Source organism: Neolamprologus multifasciatus, unplaced genomic scaffold, assembly GCF_963576455.1.
Source record: "Neolamprologus multifasciatus unplaced genomic scaffold, fNeoMul1.2 scaffold_67, whole genome shotgun sequence".
Taxonomy (NCBI): domain Eukaryota; kingdom Metazoa; phylum Chordata; class Actinopteri; order Cichliformes; family Cichlidae; genus Neolamprologus; species Neolamprologus multifasciatus.
The window spans coordinates 1-20,762 of record NW_028182022.1 but is presented as its reverse complement, the minus strand read 5'-3'; the positions used below and the strand labels follow the sequence as shown (position 1 = coordinate 20,762).

General features: G+C 39.6%; 3 protein-coding genes across 3 annotated transcripts; 1 reads left to right on the top strand and 2 right to left on the bottom strand.

Annotated features, from left to right (window-relative positions):
• Positions 1 to 25: 25 nt before the first annotated feature.
• Positions 26 to 8,190, top strand: LOC146490182 (serine/threonine-protein kinase 24-like). The gene is made up of 6 exons (XM_085153421.1): positions 26 to 3,567; positions 3,655 to 3,803; positions 3,968 to 4,091; positions 4,310 to 4,378; positions 4,900 to 5,036; positions 5,135 to 8,190. Exons 1-6 carry the CDS (start codon positions 3,358 to 3,360, stop codon positions 5,169 to 5,171), a joined length of 726 nt encoding a protein of 241 aa, XP_085009547.1. The 5' UTR covers positions 26 to 3,357; the 3' UTR covers positions 5,172 to 8,190.
• A 109-nt stretch (positions 8,191 to 8,299) lies between these two features.
• On the bottom strand, positions 8,300 to 14,356 carry LOC146490181 (solute carrier family 15 member 1-like). Its single transcript, XM_085153423.1, has 20 exons — positions 14,215 to 14,356; positions 13,900 to 14,019; positions 13,700 to 13,799; positions 13,071 to 13,161; positions 12,902 to 12,985; positions 12,536 to 12,618; positions 12,345 to 12,431; positions 12,181 to 12,270; positions 11,822 to 11,870; positions 11,668 to 11,696; positions 11,336 to 11,421; positions 10,678 to 10,759; positions 10,471 to 10,587; positions 10,239 to 10,376; positions 9,888 to 9,934; positions 9,602 to 9,703; positions 9,407 to 9,518; positions 9,181 to 9,318; positions 8,931 to 9,038; positions 8,300 to 8,691 (listed from the first exon to the last, which is right to left on the bottom strand). The coding sequence occupies exons 2-20, from the start codon at positions 13,971 to 13,973 to the stop codon at positions 8,440 to 8,442; spliced, it is 1,869 nt and encodes a 622-aa protein (XP_085009549.1). The 5' UTR covers positions 13,974 to 14,019; positions 14,215 to 14,356; the 3' UTR covers positions 8,300 to 8,439.
• Positions 14,357 to 17,809: 3,453 nt separating this feature from the next.
• LOC146490180 (dedicator of cytokinesis protein 9-like) lies at positions 17,810 to 20,756 on the bottom strand. Its single transcript, XM_085153422.1, has 4 exons — positions 20,600 to 20,756; positions 20,400 to 20,500; positions 20,089 to 20,227; positions 17,810 to 19,465 (listed from the first exon to the last, which is right to left on the bottom strand). Exons 1-4 carry the CDS (start codon positions 20,747 to 20,749, stop codon positions 19,331 to 19,333), a joined length of 525 nt encoding a protein of 174 aa, XP_085009548.1. The 5' UTR covers positions 20,750 to 20,756; the 3' UTR covers positions 17,810 to 19,330.
• Between the last annotated feature and the right edge of the window lie 6 nt (positions 20,757 to 20,762).

Sequence of the window (20,762 nt, the reverse complement as noted above, 5' to 3'; positions counted from 1 at the left end):
TCAGCCGGCACATATAAACTCGGAAGAAGAGCCTTGGTTGTCTATAATTAGTCTTTTAGTGGATAACAAAGTACATGTGTGGCCTTAAAATGAACTTTTTTTAGTTGTTATTTTCACTACTTGACCACAAATGATCTTTTTCTTTATCTAGCTTTGTGGAATTTAGTTGTTTTTAGTTGTTTTTAGCTTCTTTGTCACAAAGTAAAGGATGTCCACAGCTCCACAGTCATCGGTCAGTCACTCCAACAGGGCTCACAAAATTTCAAAATCCCTGGTAGCCCTTCGGGCAGGCACTCTTTGGTTTTTGGTAGCCCAAAATAAATTTAAGTAGCCCGAATAAAAAATATTATTTTTATTGTATAATATATTAAAGGAAACAAAACATCAATCAAAACATTTTTAAAACACAAATTACAACAACTGTATAAACATTACAATCAACTCAAATATCTGGTTCTAATTAAACAGAAATTTCTGTGAACTTGTTAGAACTGTGTAGAACATGAATTAGTCTGTGTCAGATCCTGAATCTGAAATTTCCACTGAAGTCACGGATGAGAAAATGGCACTCAACGTTGAGGGCATAGCATCTCCTTCATCAGCTTTCTCTTCCTGTGCATTGCCCTCCATTTCACTGCGCTTTGTTCTTGTCGGGGTTTTATGATCCAGGTGTCTTGAACCTTTTCCAGAAAACATCCAGAAACGAATCGACTTGTCAGGGCAAAAAGATTCAAGTGTTTCCCCATTAATGGAGAGTTGCATGCAGTCATTCAGTGTTTCAGGGTGTAGAGAGGTACGATGTGTTGTCTTCACTCGGTTCATGCAAGAAAATCCTCTCTCGCAGATGGCTGTTGATGGACTAAGTGTCAGCATTAATTTCACCAGCAACAAGATATGAGAGAGGTGTTCTGGATTCTCAGAGAGGAGATCTCTGTACAAGCAATCTACTTTGCGACCCCGGCGTTCTGCAAGCCACATTTTTAGATCCATCCATTCTTGTGGAATTTTCTCTTTCTCTTCTGCATCTAGCAAACAGGCAAAATGTGTGACAAGGTAATCCACCTCTTCATCCCCATAATTTGCTAGTTCTTCTCTGGGGTAGGGAAGAGTGGAAGGGTCAAAAACCTTGAAACAAGAGCGAGGCTTTTCATGGAGATTTTTAAATCTGTTGTCCATGTTCGAGTTCCACAGTAGCAAATGCTACCATCCTGGTTCGCTGTGAACTTTGTGTCCAAGGTTTTCTGATATTCTCCTGGTTTTGTTTTTAGGCTGAGTAAGCGTGATGTTGTGCTCTCAACTAACTGATTTGTTCGTGTGATGTTCAGGTTATCATGCTGAAAATCAGTACAGCACTTGGATAAGATGGTACTGTAGTCCAACATGAAATGCAGGAAGCGAACAAATTTCTCAGTCTTCATCTCCTGCACCACCTCCTTAGCCTTGGCTGCATCCTCGGCTTTGACATCACTTCCTTCTGCCATGTTCTCCATATGAACAACAGTGGGAGTGTAATTTTTTTACAGCCTTTAGACATCTCAGTCGGCTTGGAACCCACTGTGTGCTCTTCAGGCCACTGAAATGTGCCAGCTTCTCATTTAGCAGTTCACTTATTTCTGTCAGCTCTCTTCGCTTCTTTGGGGAATAGTAGTACATCTTAAAGATAGTTTTCAGTGTATCTTCAAATTTCACCAGGTACTCACAGCCTTTCACGCTATCCTAGTTTGTGTGCCACACAGTGGATTGTTATGATGTGGGGTATCCTCTGTTTCAGTCTCCCAGCTACTCCTGTTTTCTCACCATCATCACTGCAGCACCATCAAAATTTGCACAAACTACTTTCTTTTTCCATGTGTCTTCTCTGATACCCATGGTGTTCACTGCTTCATCAATAGCCTCTAAAATCCCTCAGCATTTGCACTCTTGACTGGCTGACATTTGATCATGTATGTGGATATGTCACCATTATCCCTCACATACCTGACGTGAACCAGCTCCTGTTCTATTATACCAGTGTCTGTACTGCCATCTGCAAGAATAGATAAGAACCTGCTCTCTTGAATTTCCTTTTCAATCTGGTCTCTTGAAGTTTGTGCTATTGCTCCAATAAACTCTCTGCAAGCATGGTCATTGAGGTAAGTGGAACCAAGATCTAGGCCATTTGCTTTCTGTAGTTTGCAAAGACTGCTAAATTTTGCCAGTGGTAGTACGCAGTTCTAAACAACTTTTTCAGGACTTCTTGTTGTGCTTGGTTTATTTTTAGTATGGTTTTTGCGATTGGTGTTTGTTCTGGGACAGATGCTGCTGACTGAGCACCAATGCATTTCTTGTGATGCAGAGATTTCTCATGAGTTCTGATGGGGTCTTTCCTAAAATTACTGGTCCCAGTAACAAAGGCGCTTGTCGACTCAGAAATCGAGGGAAACTCACGACACACCCGGCAGAACATCATGTTATTTACCTTGTCATATTCCAGCCACAGAAATTCTTTTGTCCATGAAACCAAAAAACTGCGCTTTCTTTTTGCCTCGTAGTCTGATTTGTCGTAACTTTTCCGCTTTGTGGTAAGCCTTTCTTTGCCTGTCCCTTCTTCATCCTGACCTGTCTTTTTTGGCTCAGCAGAACTAAAATACCTGCGTAAATCCATCTGTTTTTACACATGCCAGCGATTTATTATTATTATTTTTTTAATTCTCTGCGCAATCAACCTCTAGCACGTTTAAGCTTGCCACGTTTGAAAAGTAAGCTAGTGAGTGATGTTGTGTCCTGTCTGACTATACCATATTGCACCACTAGAGGGTGGTGTCGTGAAATAAGAGGAAAGTGCAGTCGGGAAATTGTAGAGTTAGAATATAGTTAAGACGGCTAACTGATAACTCGATGTGTCTCCCTGTTACCTCTACGATCTAAAGTTATGTGCTGCATTTATTAAAGAGCACTGTTCTTTGATGAGGACTGGTTTATTACCTGTCGCTGCTACAAATGATAACAGGATTGCAGAGGAATTGGTGCGCAATTAATCATCACTCACCAATCAGTACTGCCACTCTCTATACACAGTTTGCGCGATCGCAAAGTGAAACATAAGGTAAAAAACGAGCACAAATTCAAACGCGATTTCAATATGGCACATATTGACAGAGGCTCATCGATGCCTATGACATAATTACTCAGCTACATTTGCAAAAGAAAGCAAAGGCATTGACATATATTTTTACTTCCTATGATAGCCCGACAGGCAGGGCTGAGATAGATTCTGGTAGCCCGACTGGAAATATTGCTAGCCCCGGGACGTCGGGCTAGCGATTTTGCGAGCCCTGCTCCAAGGTATAACAAGAACTCTGACATTTAGTTTATCTTATGTTTATCTTCTGTGTGTTCCAGGCTGATATCTGGTCTCTGGGCATCACTGCTATCGAGTTGGCAAAGGGTGAGCCGCCCCATTCAGATCTCCATCCAATGAAGGTTTTATTCCTCATCCCAAAGAACAATCCGCCCACACTGGAGGGCAACTACAGTAAACCACTCAAGGAATTTGTCGAGGCCTGCCTCAACAAAGAGCCCAGTTTTGTAAGTAATATTAAAAGTTTTGTTTTGCTGCCTGTACAGAGTTTTCAGACTGCATCACATGCTCATCTCAAAGCTTTGTTTTTACAGAGACCAACTGCCAAAGAGCTGCTGAAGCATAAACTGATCGTCCGTCATGCGAAGAAGACGTCCTACCTGACCGAACTGGTGGACAAGTACAAAAGGTGGAAGGCAGAGCAGTCTAGAACCACAGAATCCAGTTCTGACGAGTCCGACTCGTAAGTCCAAAATGTCTTTAACTGTGAAGTGAATTTTCATTAACGAAAAAATGCATTCATCTCTGTGCTGCTTTGTTCTGATGAGCTGGAAGCACTTAACATGCATGACTTTATCACTCATCCTGATAAATGTCCAAAATCCTCTTTAATATCTGTCCAATCAGAGAGCAGGATGGCCAGGCCTCAGGTGGGAACGACTTTGGTAGTGATGATTGGATCTTCACCATCCGAGAGAAGGACCCCAAGAAGCTGCAGAATGGGGATGGCCAGTCAGGAACAACAGATCAGGTCAGCCATGAATGGATTTTTGTTTAGTTTTTAAATTTTTTAATTTGACACTTCATCTGGCTCCTTAGCCAGCTCCATTTTCCTACTTTGACGTAGCGTATCTGCAGCTTATGCGCACTTTACTGTGATAAAAAGTTGTGATTTTATTTGGGGAAATTGAGAATTTTTTTGTTTTTTAATCCCCTGTAAGTGCACTTCTTTATTTTCTTTTAACACAGAAAAAAGACATTCCAAAGAGGCCTTATTCACAGAGCCTGGCCACTGTTATCTCTCCTGCATTATCTGAGGTAAGCAGCTTCATGTGGACGATCAGCTGAGTAGTTGTTCTCCTCCACAGCCATCACTTCTCACTCGGTCTGACTCGTGTAGCTGTGGTGGATTTCTGCAAACTATAGACGAGACTTGTTTTTCACACTGAATATTTTGGGAACTGTAATTTGTGTGTGACTCATTCTTTCGCTCACATAGTTTTTGGTGTTGTCCAAATGAACTTTGCTGCGTTTCCATGGTTTTCAAGCGGGGCTTCCATTGAGTAATTTCCCTTTGTCTGTTTCACTCATCTAAACATTCAAATTAATTGACTAAACTCAATCAAACAAGCAGTTTTATTTTGTTTTTACATTTTGAGTGACTGCGTTTTCAGAACATACGCGGTATATAAAGATAAACAACATGTCACCACTTCTTCCTGTTGTGCAAAATTAATGCTCAACCATTTCTAGCTCCTTAGATGTGTAGTTTTGTATTGTATCTTTGTGTCATTAGATTAACAAAGTGTGTGGCTCCTTCCCTGTGTTCTACCTCCCAGCTGAAGGCACGACAGGAACAGGTGAACGGGAACCCCTTGGTCCTGGATGAGCTGAAAGAGGCTATTCTGCTGGCTGAGGAGGCCTACCCTGGCATCTCTGATTCATTGGTTGCTCACATGGTGCACAGGCTCCAGAGGTAACAGCTTCCCTCAGATTTAGTGCTCAGAAGTCAGTAACTGTACAAAGCAGAAGATGCCATTAATCTGTTTTATACTTGTCTCTTCTTTCTTCCAGTTTCTCCACAAGCAAGACATCCACTTCCTCCACTTAGTGATTGGTTCTGTCCCAGCCCTGCTCTCCCAAGCCCCTACCCCCCCATCCAACACCACAGCCAGATCAGAGGGTTCAAAGTCAGGGGTGATGTCATTCAATACCAGCTGACCACATGTGACCTCTTTGTGTAGGCGGGGTGCTAACCTGGCCTATAAAAATGACTGAACTCCAAAGCAGAGGAAAAGAAGGAACCTCTGGAGAGCTTCTTTTATTCAGTAATAAGGAGAAGTTAAGGGGGCAGCAAGACCCACTGGAAAGGCTTTGATGGGACAAACTCAGTCAGAGTGATGTCAGCGATGCTGGGCTCTGTGTCGAGGAGACTCCTCCAGCCTCACACAGCAGAGTCCACAAGGAGCCAAAAAATCTCCCCAAAATCCACAACAAGACTTCAGCCACCCCACCCCTCCCCCCCTCCCAAAGTAGGAATCATATCCCCCCAAACTTCTGAAAGCATGCTTGATGAACCTGCAGGGTTATTATCTTAGTGTGCAAGCTGTGTGTGCGTGCGTGCGCGTGTACCTGTGACTGCGTGTTCATGTGTTCTCTCACGTAAGTAAGACTCCCTGCTTAGGCAAATTGCAGCATTCATAAGGAAACCTCAGGTAAAGTGCTTTAAGTGGAATTTGTCCTCCAATGGCGCGGGGGGTGGGGGGCCATGCTGTACATGAATACAAGTTGTCATTACGGGAATTGAATCACTGTGTACAAAATGGTCATGCGCATTTTGTAGATACTGATAATGTTTAAAAGCAGATATTTAAAGTTACTCCAACAGTAAGAACAGAAAATGCCTTGCCTTTACAGATACACACAAATCTGTGTTCTGGCATTACATCACAGTTTTCTTTGACTTATCAGTGAGTGAGATTCATCAGTGTTTTTGGGTTTTTTTCCAAAGTGACTTGGTTTCAGTCTCACATTTCAATCACTTGCTGAATCAAACTAACTTTGTTACTAAGCTGACTTTGTTTAGTGGCAGAAGAATTTCCTTTGTTTCTTTAGTCAGGAGGAAAACTGCTACCTGTACTTACGTTTAGACAATTAAAGTCAGTCTTGAAATTTTGTAGGTCAAGATGAAGTTAGGACAATTACAAAGAGGAACCTTTAGGGGTGATCGAATGCTGATATGTGAAGTATTATTATTCCTCGGCTTGTAATTTCTCCTTAGCAGTGTTTAGAAACTCAACATGGAGATGAGGAAAAAATGGCAAGGCCCCAAGAAGGCAATCAATCCACACAAAACTTTGCTCATGGCCAAATTAAACTATTGATCAGCACAAGCCAAGCTGCAGAATCCAATGCCATCTTTATTATCCTCACACATTTCTGTTCTCACCTCCACACCGTGCTATAGAAGTGCCATGTCTTCTTTTATGCTTTCACCAGATATTTGTAGTATGATTTGCACCTTTTTTTTCTAATTTTCAGATCAGTTTTTTTGCACTTTGAAAGTGTGTCAAGTATTTAAAGAAACCTGTAAAAAAAAAAAAAAAAATTGCTAATAGCCATGTTTTACTATATATGTTTACTTAAGAGTTCCAGAATTTACTACTGTGCTAATGCAGCAATAATGTTGGTGAGTTGCATCAAGACGCACTTGTCAACACAGGGACTGAAAGAAATTAAGAAATATGTGATATTTTTATAACTGCAAAGAGTTGAGTATGGAAATATGGAATGCTTTATGGATATCAGCACCTGCCTCTGGCAACAACAAAAAAAAATCTGTAACTTACAGAAAAACATATGCTACGAAAATAACAAAATGTGTACATTTGGTCTCCTTTATCATAGCTGACAGTTTATAATACTGTATATAATCTTTGCTTGTGTCATTTGAGAATCCCCAAGTTAAATTTAAGCTCCTTATAAGCTTTCAAAGTGACATGAGAAATAAAGATCTAATCTAACTGAGAACATAATGGCCACATTTACTTTTCAGGAGTTGGTGTTTGTAGACTGGAAACTCCTTCAACACCATACAGGAATTTAGTTACTCCACTTCCCCTACCATTGTGCCACATTCACAAGTGTTTCTAAAGGATGCTAAAGCAATTCCCCAGCATGGTAAAGTATACATTTGCTTGTTTGTTTTTAGGTAGGAAAGAAAAAGTGCTGTTCTTATTCAAAATTCCCAGAACACAGAAGGGGAGCTCCTGGCAGTATGGGATAGTAACTGCCTCAAAATAGCCACAGTGACTGGAGCACGTTGGTCGACAGCTACAGTGAAAGATAATTAAAACTGCAGTAGAGACACTACACAACATAAACCTGTTAATGCAACAATAGGTTTGTTCTTGATCACCAGATCTGGCAAGTGCATCTACTAGGAGGCTGAGGCAGTATTTTATTTACTGACATTAAATGTCAGTGAGACCAGAGAAATGACAAACTGAGCTATATTTACTACAGTCAGTGTCCTCTTTTTAAAGCTAAATAATTAGCACCAAGTAATTACCCAGATATGATATACCATTTCTAATAGTTCAAGAGTATGATTTATTGTAATCACAATAACTTGTATGTTTTTTTGTGGTAAACACTTTGGGCAAGAATGGTGAACACTACCTTCTTGCACTGAAAGACAAATCCACCCAGTCATCAAACTAGCTGCAATCATTTGTATTTGAAGGCATATTCAGTTACAGAATTGTAAGAACGTAGACACTGATTTTAAATGATGTCATTGCATATGTGGAAGAAACCACCGCTGACATAGATGTTTAGTGTCAGAGCATTGGAACATTGAATAGCCACAACATGACAGTGTTCTTCTAGCCCAAAATTAATTCAGACTTTCAATAACAAAGATTTCTTACTGAGGAAGCTGTGTGTGGTGTCAGATTATCTCCTGTTAATATTGTTTATGTATAAAATACCAACAGCATATTACAATACATACATCACTGCACTTTGAAATAAATACAAATATTGGGATGATTTCTCTGTAATTATGCATGTGTAAAAACATGAAAGACAAAATTAGTTGAAGATAATAAAGCTCAGTGCAAAATAAATCATGTCAAATTTACAACAGTTCAACTATAGATGACAAACCTATGAATGGATTTTAATTATATGAGCTGATATGCGGATAATCAGCTTCTGTGCTATTCAGTGCCATTTCACTCGGGTCACTCTAGCTGCTACATGTCCAACTGTGAGCTGATTTCTCTGACAAATTGACCAAAATGGCACAGGCACTCTGAGACATGAAAGACAAAATCCAGCAGAAGAGAGGGGAAAGCCATAGTGAGGGAGTTGCTTTAGATCTTTGTCTGTTTGGTGCACTCGTCATCAGAGCTGGAATCAGAACTCCCCCTGTCCTCTTTGTGGCTCTCAGCTGAGCCTTTCCTGGGCATGTCGAAGTTTTTCCTCTTCTCCTTCTCTTCAGGCTCCATTTCATCAAACTGGGCCTCTATCTTGGTTGGGTCAGTGTAGGTGTAAAAATAGGCCATGATGGCAAAGGTGATACACACCAACACCAGCAAGGAGGCAAAGAGAATGTACTCGGCCCACTGGTGAAGAGAAACACAAAAAAGTGTTCATTTGGAGCTTGGTATAAAGGGTGAGAGACTGCATCACCAGTCATAGGTTGTTCTGAAATTCTTCACTGTACTTCTGGTGTACCTTATTGAACTCAACCTGTGTTGTTCTTGTCCATGAAACGCAAGTACAGCAACTTTCAGACATTTATATCAGTTAAAATAAACCTGCCCAAGGTCAGTGAGCACAGTATGCATATGCATCCACTCACCTGATCTTCTAGCGTTGCAGCCTCAGCAACAATAAGCACAATGATGTTACCTACGGCAACGGTTAACAGCCAGCCAGCCTGCAGCACAGACTTCATGTTGCTGGGTGCCTGGATAGCAAAAAGCAGTATCCCAAATTATAAGTAACATCAAGAATGACATCATCAGTCCTCGGGTTGCATGTTGCATTCTCTAGGCAGCTGGCACAGACCTTATTATCAAATGAGAAAAGTTAAGGAGAGCACCCTCTACCTGTGAGTAGGAGAACTCGAGGCCTGTCACAGAGAAGACGACCTCTCCTGTAGTCATGAGGAAATACTGAATGATCTGCCAGGCCATGTGCACAGAGTTAGGCTTCATGTCCATCACTGCCTTGATGTTCTCTGAGCACTGGAGCATACAGAGAGGTATGCATGTATTAGCTGCTTCCAACAAACACTGAAACCATGATGTGACTCAGGGTGGATTTACATGTTACCCTTTCTCCAAATGTGAAAGTGGATGGGATGATCAGTGTATAAGAGCTGCCAAAGCCCAGCTCCTGAGTGTAGACGCAGCTTTCTCTATTATCCTTGATCATGAACTCAGCTCTGCCATATTAAAGAAAACCACCAGTCAAAACAGTATAGTATAACCATATAGAATTTTCATATGAATGAGAAATCAGTCTTACTTTCCATGTGAAACACTGAGATATTCTGACATGTTGCTGGTAAAGTTGAACACCTTGTCACGCACGGTTACATTCAAAACTGAGCCAAAACCATTCAAAACTCTGCGGAAGGACAGTTCAAAAACAGAAAAGATCAAATTATAAACAAAAGAATTTAATACCAAGGTCTAACTCATCATACACGATAAAACAGTGGGAAGGAAACTGTTTTAACAGGAAGAAACCTCCGGCAGTAATGTAAAATGTATGAGTAACTTTAAAAAAACAAAAACAACAAAACACTTGCCTTATAGCATTTTCACCCTTTTCTGGCTTTGAAGTTATGTCGTCGAACTGGAGAAAAAAAATATTTTAGCATCTCACATTCACTGTATCGTTTTCATCTCAGCTGTCTCAACGTACATGTAAGTTTTTACAAATATGTTATTCTTCCATCAACAAAATGCTTCATTCCTCTGTGCTTTTACCTTGAAAGTCTACATGTTAAGTAAAGGCTGCAAGAGCTTTAATCTGAAAAATCTTTAGGAATTATACCAAGGAGATTGGAGGAAAAAAGGCCAAGTTCATGCTCCCAATATTAAGAATTTTACAGTAAAATTTTCCCAGCTTTGCTTCAGGGTTGGCCAGGTGTTTTTACCTTTTCAAACCCAAGCTTGGATCCCTGAATGATAGCAATGGTATTCCGAGTGCCATTAGCCAAATTGACGGTATTTTGTTGCCCAGACTCCAGAACCAGTGTAAACTGGTTATGAAAGGTCAGATAATCCTCATTAGCCTGTAAGAGAAAACAATTGCCAATATCAGAAAATTTTTCAAACTTGCATCTGTTCATAGTGTCTGGGAATAGTTTCTTGTGTTGGCTAGTATACCCCAAAACCTTTCAAGGAAATAGTTTCGTTATCAGCTTGAATCTGTAGATCCCTGTTAACCATGTTGATGAACTTCACTTGGCTTTCAGTACTTGATGGGAAGTCAGGCAGGGTTTCCTAAAAGAAAAATGGAATTTTGCATCATACGATGCATGTTTAATAAGTTGCCAAAAGTGTGCTTGGGGTTTTTTTTTGTGTTACACTCACATCAATCTGTATCTGGAGCAGGGCAGCAGCCACAAACGCGAGAGCAGCTAGGAACATCCCCACTGTTATCCTCCTTAAAGGACTGCAGAACACACACACTTGATATCCTCTTTATATCACTATCCTATATTCAGCCACATGGAACAGTGTTTACAGGAAGTTATTTTATAGGAGGCATTTACTTTATTCTATTTGTCTTTTTGAAGGCTTAAAGTAATTGCTTATTTAAAGATTTCTACAGTTTGAACACATTTTATAATTTGGTGATGTGATTTGTTTACAGTTATGTAATCTACAGACTGTTTATGCAACTAATTAAACAGTTGTTTTTGTTAGTTTGCTTTGTTTTCTTTTATTACAAAAAATAAATTATAATTAAATAAAGATAACAAGCTACGATGTAGTACATTAATTAGTTGCCATGTGAACCAATTATTTAAAAGGTTACTGTAAAGAAATAAAGACCCTAAAATATATATATTAACAAAAAATATTAATTGTGCTAATTCATCAAACAACTATTTTCTTACACAGTATAACAATATACATTAATATAAATTATAAGATGACTAATGGATAGTAAATATGAATTTTGTTTTCATTCTAGAATGTAAAATGGTATCGATTAAACAAAATGAAGACGGAACAAAACACTCACGTGAAGTTAAAGCACTTGGAAATCAGAGGGTAGATCAAAGTGTCCATGACTGGCACCAGAATCAGGATCAAGATAGGATTGACAGTCTGGTGGGAAGAGAGTGATGCTTAAGCCATGTTCACACACACAGTGTGGTTTTGAGCATTGCTTTATATCACAATCATGCATTCAGGACATTATGCTAAACCAGCACCATCATCTAAACCACTGGCTGATTCTTACAAGGATTTGTTGACAATCCCAGACTCTCCCAATGCTGTCAGCTCTTCATGCATGAAAAATGCTTAATTTAATCAGGTCAAAGTCAGATGTAATCAAGCCCAGTATCTCACCTGCATCTGATCAGGCTGGATTGTAATCGCTCCCTATTGGGAAAAGAAGAGAAACAGAGTCTCATTAATATCATCCATTTCTGTGGTTTGAGGTCACAAGGTGTTATACCTGTATTTAACTGGGTTTTTGCATCAAAACATTAAAACATAACACTTGCAAAGTTGCCGTTCATTGTGGTCGCCTGGAAGGTCCATCTTGAACCCTGTGAAACAAACACAGTTGTCATTTTTTTCCTGTCACCGGATTTTGCTTCAATCCTTCATTTCAGTTTTAAGCCATCTCAAGGCCATATACCGTATTTTTCAGACCATAAGGCGCACCGGATTATAAGGTGCACTGTCGATTTTTGAGAAAATTAAAGTGTTTTAAGTGTGCCTTATAGTTCGGAAAATACGGTAAATGTGGGATTTACCTATATTATAAGGTAAAAGTAACTCATTCACTCAAGACAGTATGTTCCTAACACTGGATTCAGGTGCTAGTTATTCATAGTCTCACGCATGCACACATACCTGCTGGTCAAAGAGAGCCCAGAACATAGGCAGAGGGATGTAGAGGAACAGCACCTTCAATGCCATCTTCACCTGAGCAATCAGGAGTTTCTACACCAAAAATAAGAAAATGATAAATCTACGGCCATGCTGTTTGTATTTGCATGTGCCTGTGCTCCACTTACATTATATTTCTCCTCAGCCCAGTCCATCCAGTGTTCTCTCTTAGGATACTGAGAAGAACGATGCCTGAAACGGTTTTTGACGGCAAACTACAAACAGCAGAAAGACAATTGCAAAATAATGACTGTAACTGTACAGCAGGAGATTCAAATGGGATTCACTTTTAAGCTAGAAAGACACTGGAACCACCTACCCCGATGCACTTGCAAACTTTCACAATGATGTTGCCCTGCGGGGGGTTCCTATTGTACATGGGACTTCCAACAATGAACACAACTGCAAACACACACACACACGACACATACAGGTGTTACAAAAGTAACAGGAAATTATAAATGACAATATTGTTTCACTAGTTATCTCTTTATGGTGCAACTTTCTTAGAAAACACAGTTTATGGTAACTACTAGGTTTTTTTAGCGGCTTGGTTAGAATTTCTGTAACAAGCACTCACTACTTAGCTACAATTTGTCAACACTTAATGAAGGATACGTCATCGAAAAGAAGCATTAATTTGCTTATTACAGCAAACAAGAATTTTTTATAATAAAATCCTTACTCAGAGCTACCACCATGAGCGCAGCAGGGACACCGAAGGCCAGCGGATAGCACTCTTGCTGGATGTGAATACCACATGTCTGAGCTGAAGATGTAAGGACACAAAAATCTGTTTGTGACCCAGCGGTATATTTTATTTTCTGTGATCAGTTTGAGTGTTGTGGCTCTACCTCTGAGAATGGGAGTAATCAGAGTGGAGATGAGACTTCCAGCATTAATGGACAGGTAAAAGATGGAGAAAAAGGTGCTTCTCTGTTTCTCCTGTGGGGCACAGCATTATATTGCACACTTATTTCCTTAGATAATTTAGCCATGTCATTAACATTATGGATTAATCTTTGTCCCCGGCCTTGAAGAGTGTAATAAAATTACGGGGGCACTTGTGCTTGCGATCAAGTAGTTAATAAAAAGCTAGCAGGAACGAAAAAACACAGATAAACAAAGTGCTGACCGAGTACAGCTGATAACTTAGGGAGGTGTAGCTTTAACTGCTGTGTGCAAAGGACAGTCAGTGTATGTTGTCATGTATATATTTGGTGTGTGTATAATTACATGTAAAAGTACATCTCTTTGTTGCTGCATGAATTTGTGTGTGGTTTTGGTTGTCGTGTTGTTTTATAATAACATATATGGTCACAGATGTCGAGACTGAGATTCACGTCAAGGTGGCTATGTCCGTCTTTTATATACAGTCTGTAATGAACGTGTAAAACTCCTGGACTCTTTGAAAAAAAAGAGGTGTTTCTGGCAAGTTCCACTCTCTGCAGTAAGTAACACGTATCTTTGAGCACCGTCTGACCTGATGATCTTCAAACTGGTCCCCTCCAAAAGCAGCCACACAGGGTTTGATGCCTCCTGTTCCCAAGGCAATAAGGAAGAGACCCAGCATGGACAAAGCTCTGGGGGCAAAACAAAGTACAGACAGATGTTCATTTGTCTGACAGTGTGGATCCAGTGCATTTCTATTATGCCAGTCATTTCTGGGTGTGTTTAGCTCACACGTGTAAGGTCATGTTGTCAGGGGTGCCATCCTTGTTAGCATCTGTGATGTCCTGGATAGCACTTACAGCCATGACGACCTGTCCCACTGCATAAACAATGGACAGGTAGACAATCGTCCTACACAGAGGAAAGAGGACAAGGGATGTGTGAGGCACTGAGCAGATAAAGGTAAGATAGACAAGGATCAAAACTCCAAGGTTAAACACTTTAAACATTTAAACTGAGTCTTCATGCAAATACTGAAACTGAATACAAGCAAATTATAGGTTGGTGTCTTTTCATGTATTGATTTGATTTTATTGAGAAGCTCACTTGAACTTCCCGAGCCATGAGTCTGCCACAATAGCTCCCAGGATGGGCGTTAGGTAGCAAAGAGCCACAAATGTGTGGTAGATGGTGGTGGCAAAGTCTTCATCCCACCTAAGGAAGTACTTGAAGTACAACACCAGCACAGCTGCAGACAGCAAGAAGAGAGGAAGGCAGGGAGAGGGGGGAGCACAAAGGAAAAAGTTAATTGAGTTGAAGCTTACTCTACATTATAAAAATCCATTCTGCGTGTTAAGTAAAAAAAATAAAGTAATTATAAGTGTCAAAAATCTAGTGGAAAGTTATACATGCACAGTAGCATAAAAACATCCTTAAACAGCATACAGTAAATACTTGATTAAATCAACTTTCAGGTGAAGAAAAATAACATCAGAACCCAATGAAGCCACTCACTTCGCATCCCATAATAGGAAAACCGCTCACAGAACTCATTAACTACGATGAAAAAGATGCTCAGTGGGTAGCCGAAGATTGTGACCTGTTAAAGGGGAAAGGAGAAGGTCTGCAGCGTTTAATCCTCACGGATATTGCAACAAGATCAAAGCACTGTGTATTGTCAGTACAAAAGGATGAACTGCGGTGCAACTTGAACTTACACTTCTTTTCTTGGGCTTCGTTATCTTTTCAACTGCGGAAAGAAGTTATCATAAGTCCCATATAACTTATATACTTATGGAAACAAAGTAGAAACCAAATACGGAAAAAAGAATAATCTGTGTGTCAGGAAATATTTCTTTAAAAAAAATAAAGAAATCCCGCTCACATAGCTCTATACTCCAGATTGAGACTCACCTGCCATGGCTGCTGTGCTCTGTGTCGACCTTGGGTCCCAAATTCTCTGACTGAATCTTTGAACAAAAGACAGAGAGAGACTAGTGACTCCTGTCTAGATCCTCGACACTAAGACTAAGTCAACATGACCAGGTCCTTATGTAACCTCCTATCAACAATTCTGCGACGCCCACTGATGCTAGACTGTGAAACCAAGTACCATCTCCCAATTTGCCCTTCTCAGCATCATTGTTATCACAAGTGACTGTGCCAACCCCTAATTATCTGATGACTCAAAGAACTCAGGTGCAATAAGAGGCACGGTTAGAACAGCTGATAACGGGGACAATACTGTACAATGCTTTTCCTTTTTGCTTTCAGGTTCCATTATCACTACTAGTTCTTAGAAACTGCACATTCGGGCATTGCATTCTCTTAAAACCTCATTAGCCCTGTTTAGCTTCACATCAATCAACCACAACATTAAAACAGGCAGGTAAAGTGAATACAGGTGGAGCAAATAACAAGCGATTGTGTCATTATGATGCAGTGACCTGCTGGGAAAGCGTTGTCCAGGCATTCACCCAGCTACACATTTTTGCAGACCAAAGACAACCTGTCAATGTCTGATTGATCATGTGTACAGGTTTTTATCACGATTTCTAAACTGGTGATGGTGTTTGCCACCTAGAGAGGGAATACAGTTGAAACGTTTCAATCTGCAACAGGTAGACTTTTTGAAGACTCCTTTTTCCTGGGACGGACAGGATTAGAAATGAATAAGAGGCATAGCTTAGGTTTGGAGGATTTGGAGATGAATGAAAGAGCTGCAGAGGACAGATAGTGGTATATCAGGAGATGGATGTTGCAGACTAAGCTGCCAAGAGGAAAAGAAGAAAATCAAAGAGAAAGTTAATAGATACAGTAGAAGAGGGCATGTAGCTTGGTTTGATGTACAAGAGGATAGGGTAAGATGGAGGCCCAAAAACTGCTGTGGCAACCTGTAGTTGCAGGTCATAGCCTTAAATTAGTTTATGTTAGCTAACTAGAGACTGAATCAATAACTCAAAGGAAAATAACGACACTAAAACAGAAGATCAGTTTGAGGGAATCACTTATTGGGCTGCAACATTAGCCATACTCTCCACTTTACTGTCTTTAGCAATAAGTAGCTGTAGGTTGTTTGGATAGCAGCCATGGGCAGTGATCCCCTCAAACTATTTAGTTTTACTGTTATTTCTCTCCGAGTTCTCTTGTGTCACCAGTCTATTATAGCCGCAACCAACCACATGAGGTCATTTTAAAACTGAAAACACTTATTTCTTAAATCCATCTTCACAGACAGAGTTACATATGGGTCAGGGATATAAATTACCCTTTGTATGTGTAGAACAGTAAAATTATCAGATAAATAAGATACTGTCATGAATGTTATTCATTCTGTGAATTATCTTTGGGCTGATGAAGTATCTTAAAAATGATTGGATTCTACTGCCATTACAGTAGCCACTTGACTTCCTGCTATTGCTTTAAACTAGTTTGCTTTAATGTTGTTTTGTGGGGGAAATCACAGATCCCTAGTTTGTATCTAGCGTCCTTCTGGTAGGTATTTGGTTGACATTGAGATGCGTGACCTCAGGTCTTCAGTACATGGATGGGCCAGGTGTGCTAGAGCTTCCATGTGGAAAGATTGGAGATTCTAAACCTCATTATCCTGCATGTTTTGTGGCAAACACTCAGACACTTTCGCTCTCTTCGCACACAGCAATTTTTGTCATCATGTGTCTCATTGTTTTTCAGTGCGCTTTATTACAGATGCAAAAGTTGGATAGTTTTGTCTTCTCCTGTCAGCTCCGGTATTGTACAACCACATATACTAATGTGAACAATAGAATAACACTAAAATAAACGTAATAAAAAGGACTAATAAGTGGACCCTATAAGGAGTCATTAACACGCCTCTTGGCAAAGCAAATGTTTGGTACAGCAAAGCATTCAGACCATGATTCTGCTAGCTAAAACTGCAGGACAGGATGTTTTGTTATATTACAAACCTGCTAAACAATAAATTAGAAGCACAAAGTTACCATTTCTGTATAAAAGTAAAAACAACAAAAAGCATATAGAAAGGACAAAGAAGTATGAATCCCTGCACTTCATTAAAGACAATCACACACAGCATGAAACATTAGCAGGACTCACAGCAGACACATGATGCTCAGCTGCCCAAATCTCTGAATGACACCATGAGGAGTTTGTTCAGCAAACAAATGAGAGGTTGTTTTTGTGGGGGGCGGGGGGGTTTTTTGGTGTGGTGGTAGTGTTGTTGAGGGGATGGGGGATAGTAGTGATTACAGGTAGGATTAGTTGGCCTTTTACAGGGCAGTGTGGATTTTACCAGAGTCGCATCCTAAATTCACTATGAACTCTTCAATGAGCGTGCCACCAACTGCAGCACAGGCATCCATTCACTTTCACACTGAAAAACCTGGAAGAAAATTTAAAGGGTGAAGGCATGAAAATAAGAAGTGTCAGTTTCATTGCTTAAGTAATGACCCTATGAAATTCAATTATATTTTATTAGTACCCGACTACAACACTTACTTCCACTGCTGTAACAAAAGAATTTCACAAATATGGTGTTTTCTTATCTAGCCAAAATACAACGGAGTAGAAAAACTACTGTAACTGTAGAGCGATGTTACATCCCCAAGATAGAAGTATAGGGGTGGGTATATATATATATATATATATATATATATATATATATATATATATATATGTGTGTGTCTAGAATAAAGTTGAACCATTGTTGCATTTTTTGCTTCTTTATTCAGTAATAGTCATGATAGGACAAAACACAGGTTGTGACAGCCTTAACATCTTGTTGGCAAATATCTCAGATGTGACCTTTGCAATCAGACAGCAAAAGAGTTCCAGCAACACTGGTGCTAAGTCATCACATCAGATACAGATGGAATTATTTAGGTAATTATTTTCTTAACAGCTGTAAACTTTGATGAAATTTGATATGCTGCAGATACAGGAGTGTGGTATTTCAGCACTGATCTTTTTTTCATACAATAAAAAAACAATTAAAGGCAAAGCAAGGAAGTAGGCATTATTATTATTACATGTTTTATTTATTTGTCTTAAACATATGAATGAATGGATGAATCATCATCTAGTAAAAGTCTTGTGTTTCTTTTTAAATTTGAATTCACAGATAATAAAAGGCGTCATGACAAAGAAACAAAGGGGTAGCTTACAAATTGTTACACTCTTGGCTTGCATTGCATTGTCTTTTTCTCTCATGTCTTTGGCAAGAGGGGATAGACTTGGTAACTGTAAAAAAAAATATTGCACATAATGTTGTTACAGAAAATAGGTTAAAACATTTTGGTTCATCTGGCTTTATAAATAGTTTCTATAAATGCCCAATGGCCTAAAATAGAGTGAATAATTCTTTGAAAAGATCAAAGATAAACTCTGATGCTTCTGCACTTTACAAAAAAAGCTCCTGCTATAGCTAGACATGGGGGGAAAATGAAGAAAGAATACTGTGCACCATAGGAATGTATGAATGGTTACAGCGGCACTGATGTCTCACTGTCTTAAACACTCTTTTACAAACACACTATGTGAATGAGATCCCCACAGTTAAAAACAGATCAAGTAGTCAAATACAAAAACACTTAACTTCCTTGTCTGTAGTTTTAACCCCATGATAGTATCCTTTGGGTTGGGCTCTGGACAGAAGAACAAGATAAGACCATGTTGTAAACTGAAGTACTAATACATGCTTGTTAAGTTACATGTGGTTTAACCCTCTTAGAACACAGAAAAGAATAAACAACACATGAAAATGTAGACAGATGATGATATTACAATTGTTGTAAAGGTTTGAAAACCATCTGTATTTAATGGAGTCTCCATAGGAAACAAGAATAATGGGGGGCACACGTGACTTCACTTTATGGTCGCAGCAGGTGGGTGCCCCTCCCTGAGCTTGGTTTTGTCAGAGGTTTTTCCTTCCCACTGTCACCAAGTGTTTGCTCAGTGGGGTTGGGTTTTTCCTCTGTATTATTTTATGGTCTCTGCTTTACAATATAAAGCACCTTGTAGTGATTTGGCGCTATATAAATAAAACAGAATAACATTGAATTGATTTTTCAGGTTATGACCTGGAAAATTTTGAAATCAGATAAAATAGGAGGAAAAACGGTAACAAATTATGTTTTTAGGTAGTGTTACATTCTTTGAAGGTTTTCAGCTGATCCTTCAGGTAGTTTGAACAGTCATTAGTAGTGATGGAGCAGCAATTTTGATGTCAAATATCTCTGTCAGAATATGGTGGTCGAGCCATGTACTGTAGGTTGGCACTGGTTGGTGTGCCAGTGATGGTGTTGAAGATGCCCATAGAAGCAGACAGATTGCTCCTTGGACCATCATCCACTGGGTTTATCTGGAAGAAATGGACTGTTAGGAAGCTTAAAATATACTGTTTGGTTTGTTTTATGTTTAAAAGGAGGTGGGGGATGGAATTAGTGAGGAATGGTCTTTTAAAATTTTCCTTAATCCATGGAAAATCATAAATATCAGGCTACACATGAAGCTGATTCAAGAGGGCATTACATTTCATCTTTGGGAAGGCAGAATTGGGTGCAAATACTATGTCCATGAAGCTGTTAGTCAGTTGCTGTCTATAAATCTTTTACAGTGTAAATAGTTACTTTATTCAATGACACAATCATTATTACCATCCAAGCTGCTCAGGACAGCATAAATAAAGGAGATAGGAAACATGGTTAGTAAAGGTTAGAGTAAAAGAACTGCAGCACAGGACAGCACTTTTTGTCATGCAATTAAATATAAAATTACACATTGACAAACACCCTCATAACAAAATATATGTGTAGATAAGTGTAGATGAAGCGTGCAGATGTGAATACAAGTAAAATCTGACAGACCAGGTGCAACTTGATTCTTCACACGGAACAAAACTTTATAAATAAAATATTTAGCAGTTATGAGGTATCTCAGAGCCATCACATGCTGTGATTATTCATCATTCTTCAGTGTTTCCACCTGTTCGTGCATGATGTTCGACAGCTCCCTCGTCAGATTCCTGTAGTTGGCTTTCATCTCATCATGATACTCTTGCTGGTCTTCTTTAATCAGCCGCTCATTAACGCTAAGCGCTTGACCGCAGGCGTCCACAAACTGCCTGAAAAGAGAGGCATGAAAAAACTCAAAGCAAAGCAACAAGCGCAAAATAGTAATATGCAATACAGAAAGACGAGCATCCAACCTCTGTAGCCAAGCTCACTAAGGCACAATGTAATCATAGTAATATTGGGCATGTTATAGTGTGTGGGAAGAAGGTTTTCTGTGAGTACCTAAAGACCTCTTTGAGCTGTTTGACTTTGTTGTCTGGATATTTCTTGGCACTGCTGCTGTCTAGGAAGGCTTTGGCATAAGCAAGAGGACCAGCATTTACCTGAAAAATCAAAATCAAAGACTGTTAATTCTAGATTAAAGGAATAAAATAATTAATGATAAAGTAAAAATGATTATAACCTTGTGATTTTGACTCTACCTGAACACTGATGCTGCCTTGGAGCTTGAGCTGCAGGCGTATCATGTCCACTTCAGAGGCCGAGCACAGCTGTCGCAACTCATTCACCTTGGCACTCATCTCATCTATGGCCACTTCTATGGGGCTCAGGTCAGTTTGGTGTTGGTACATGACTGCTATACGC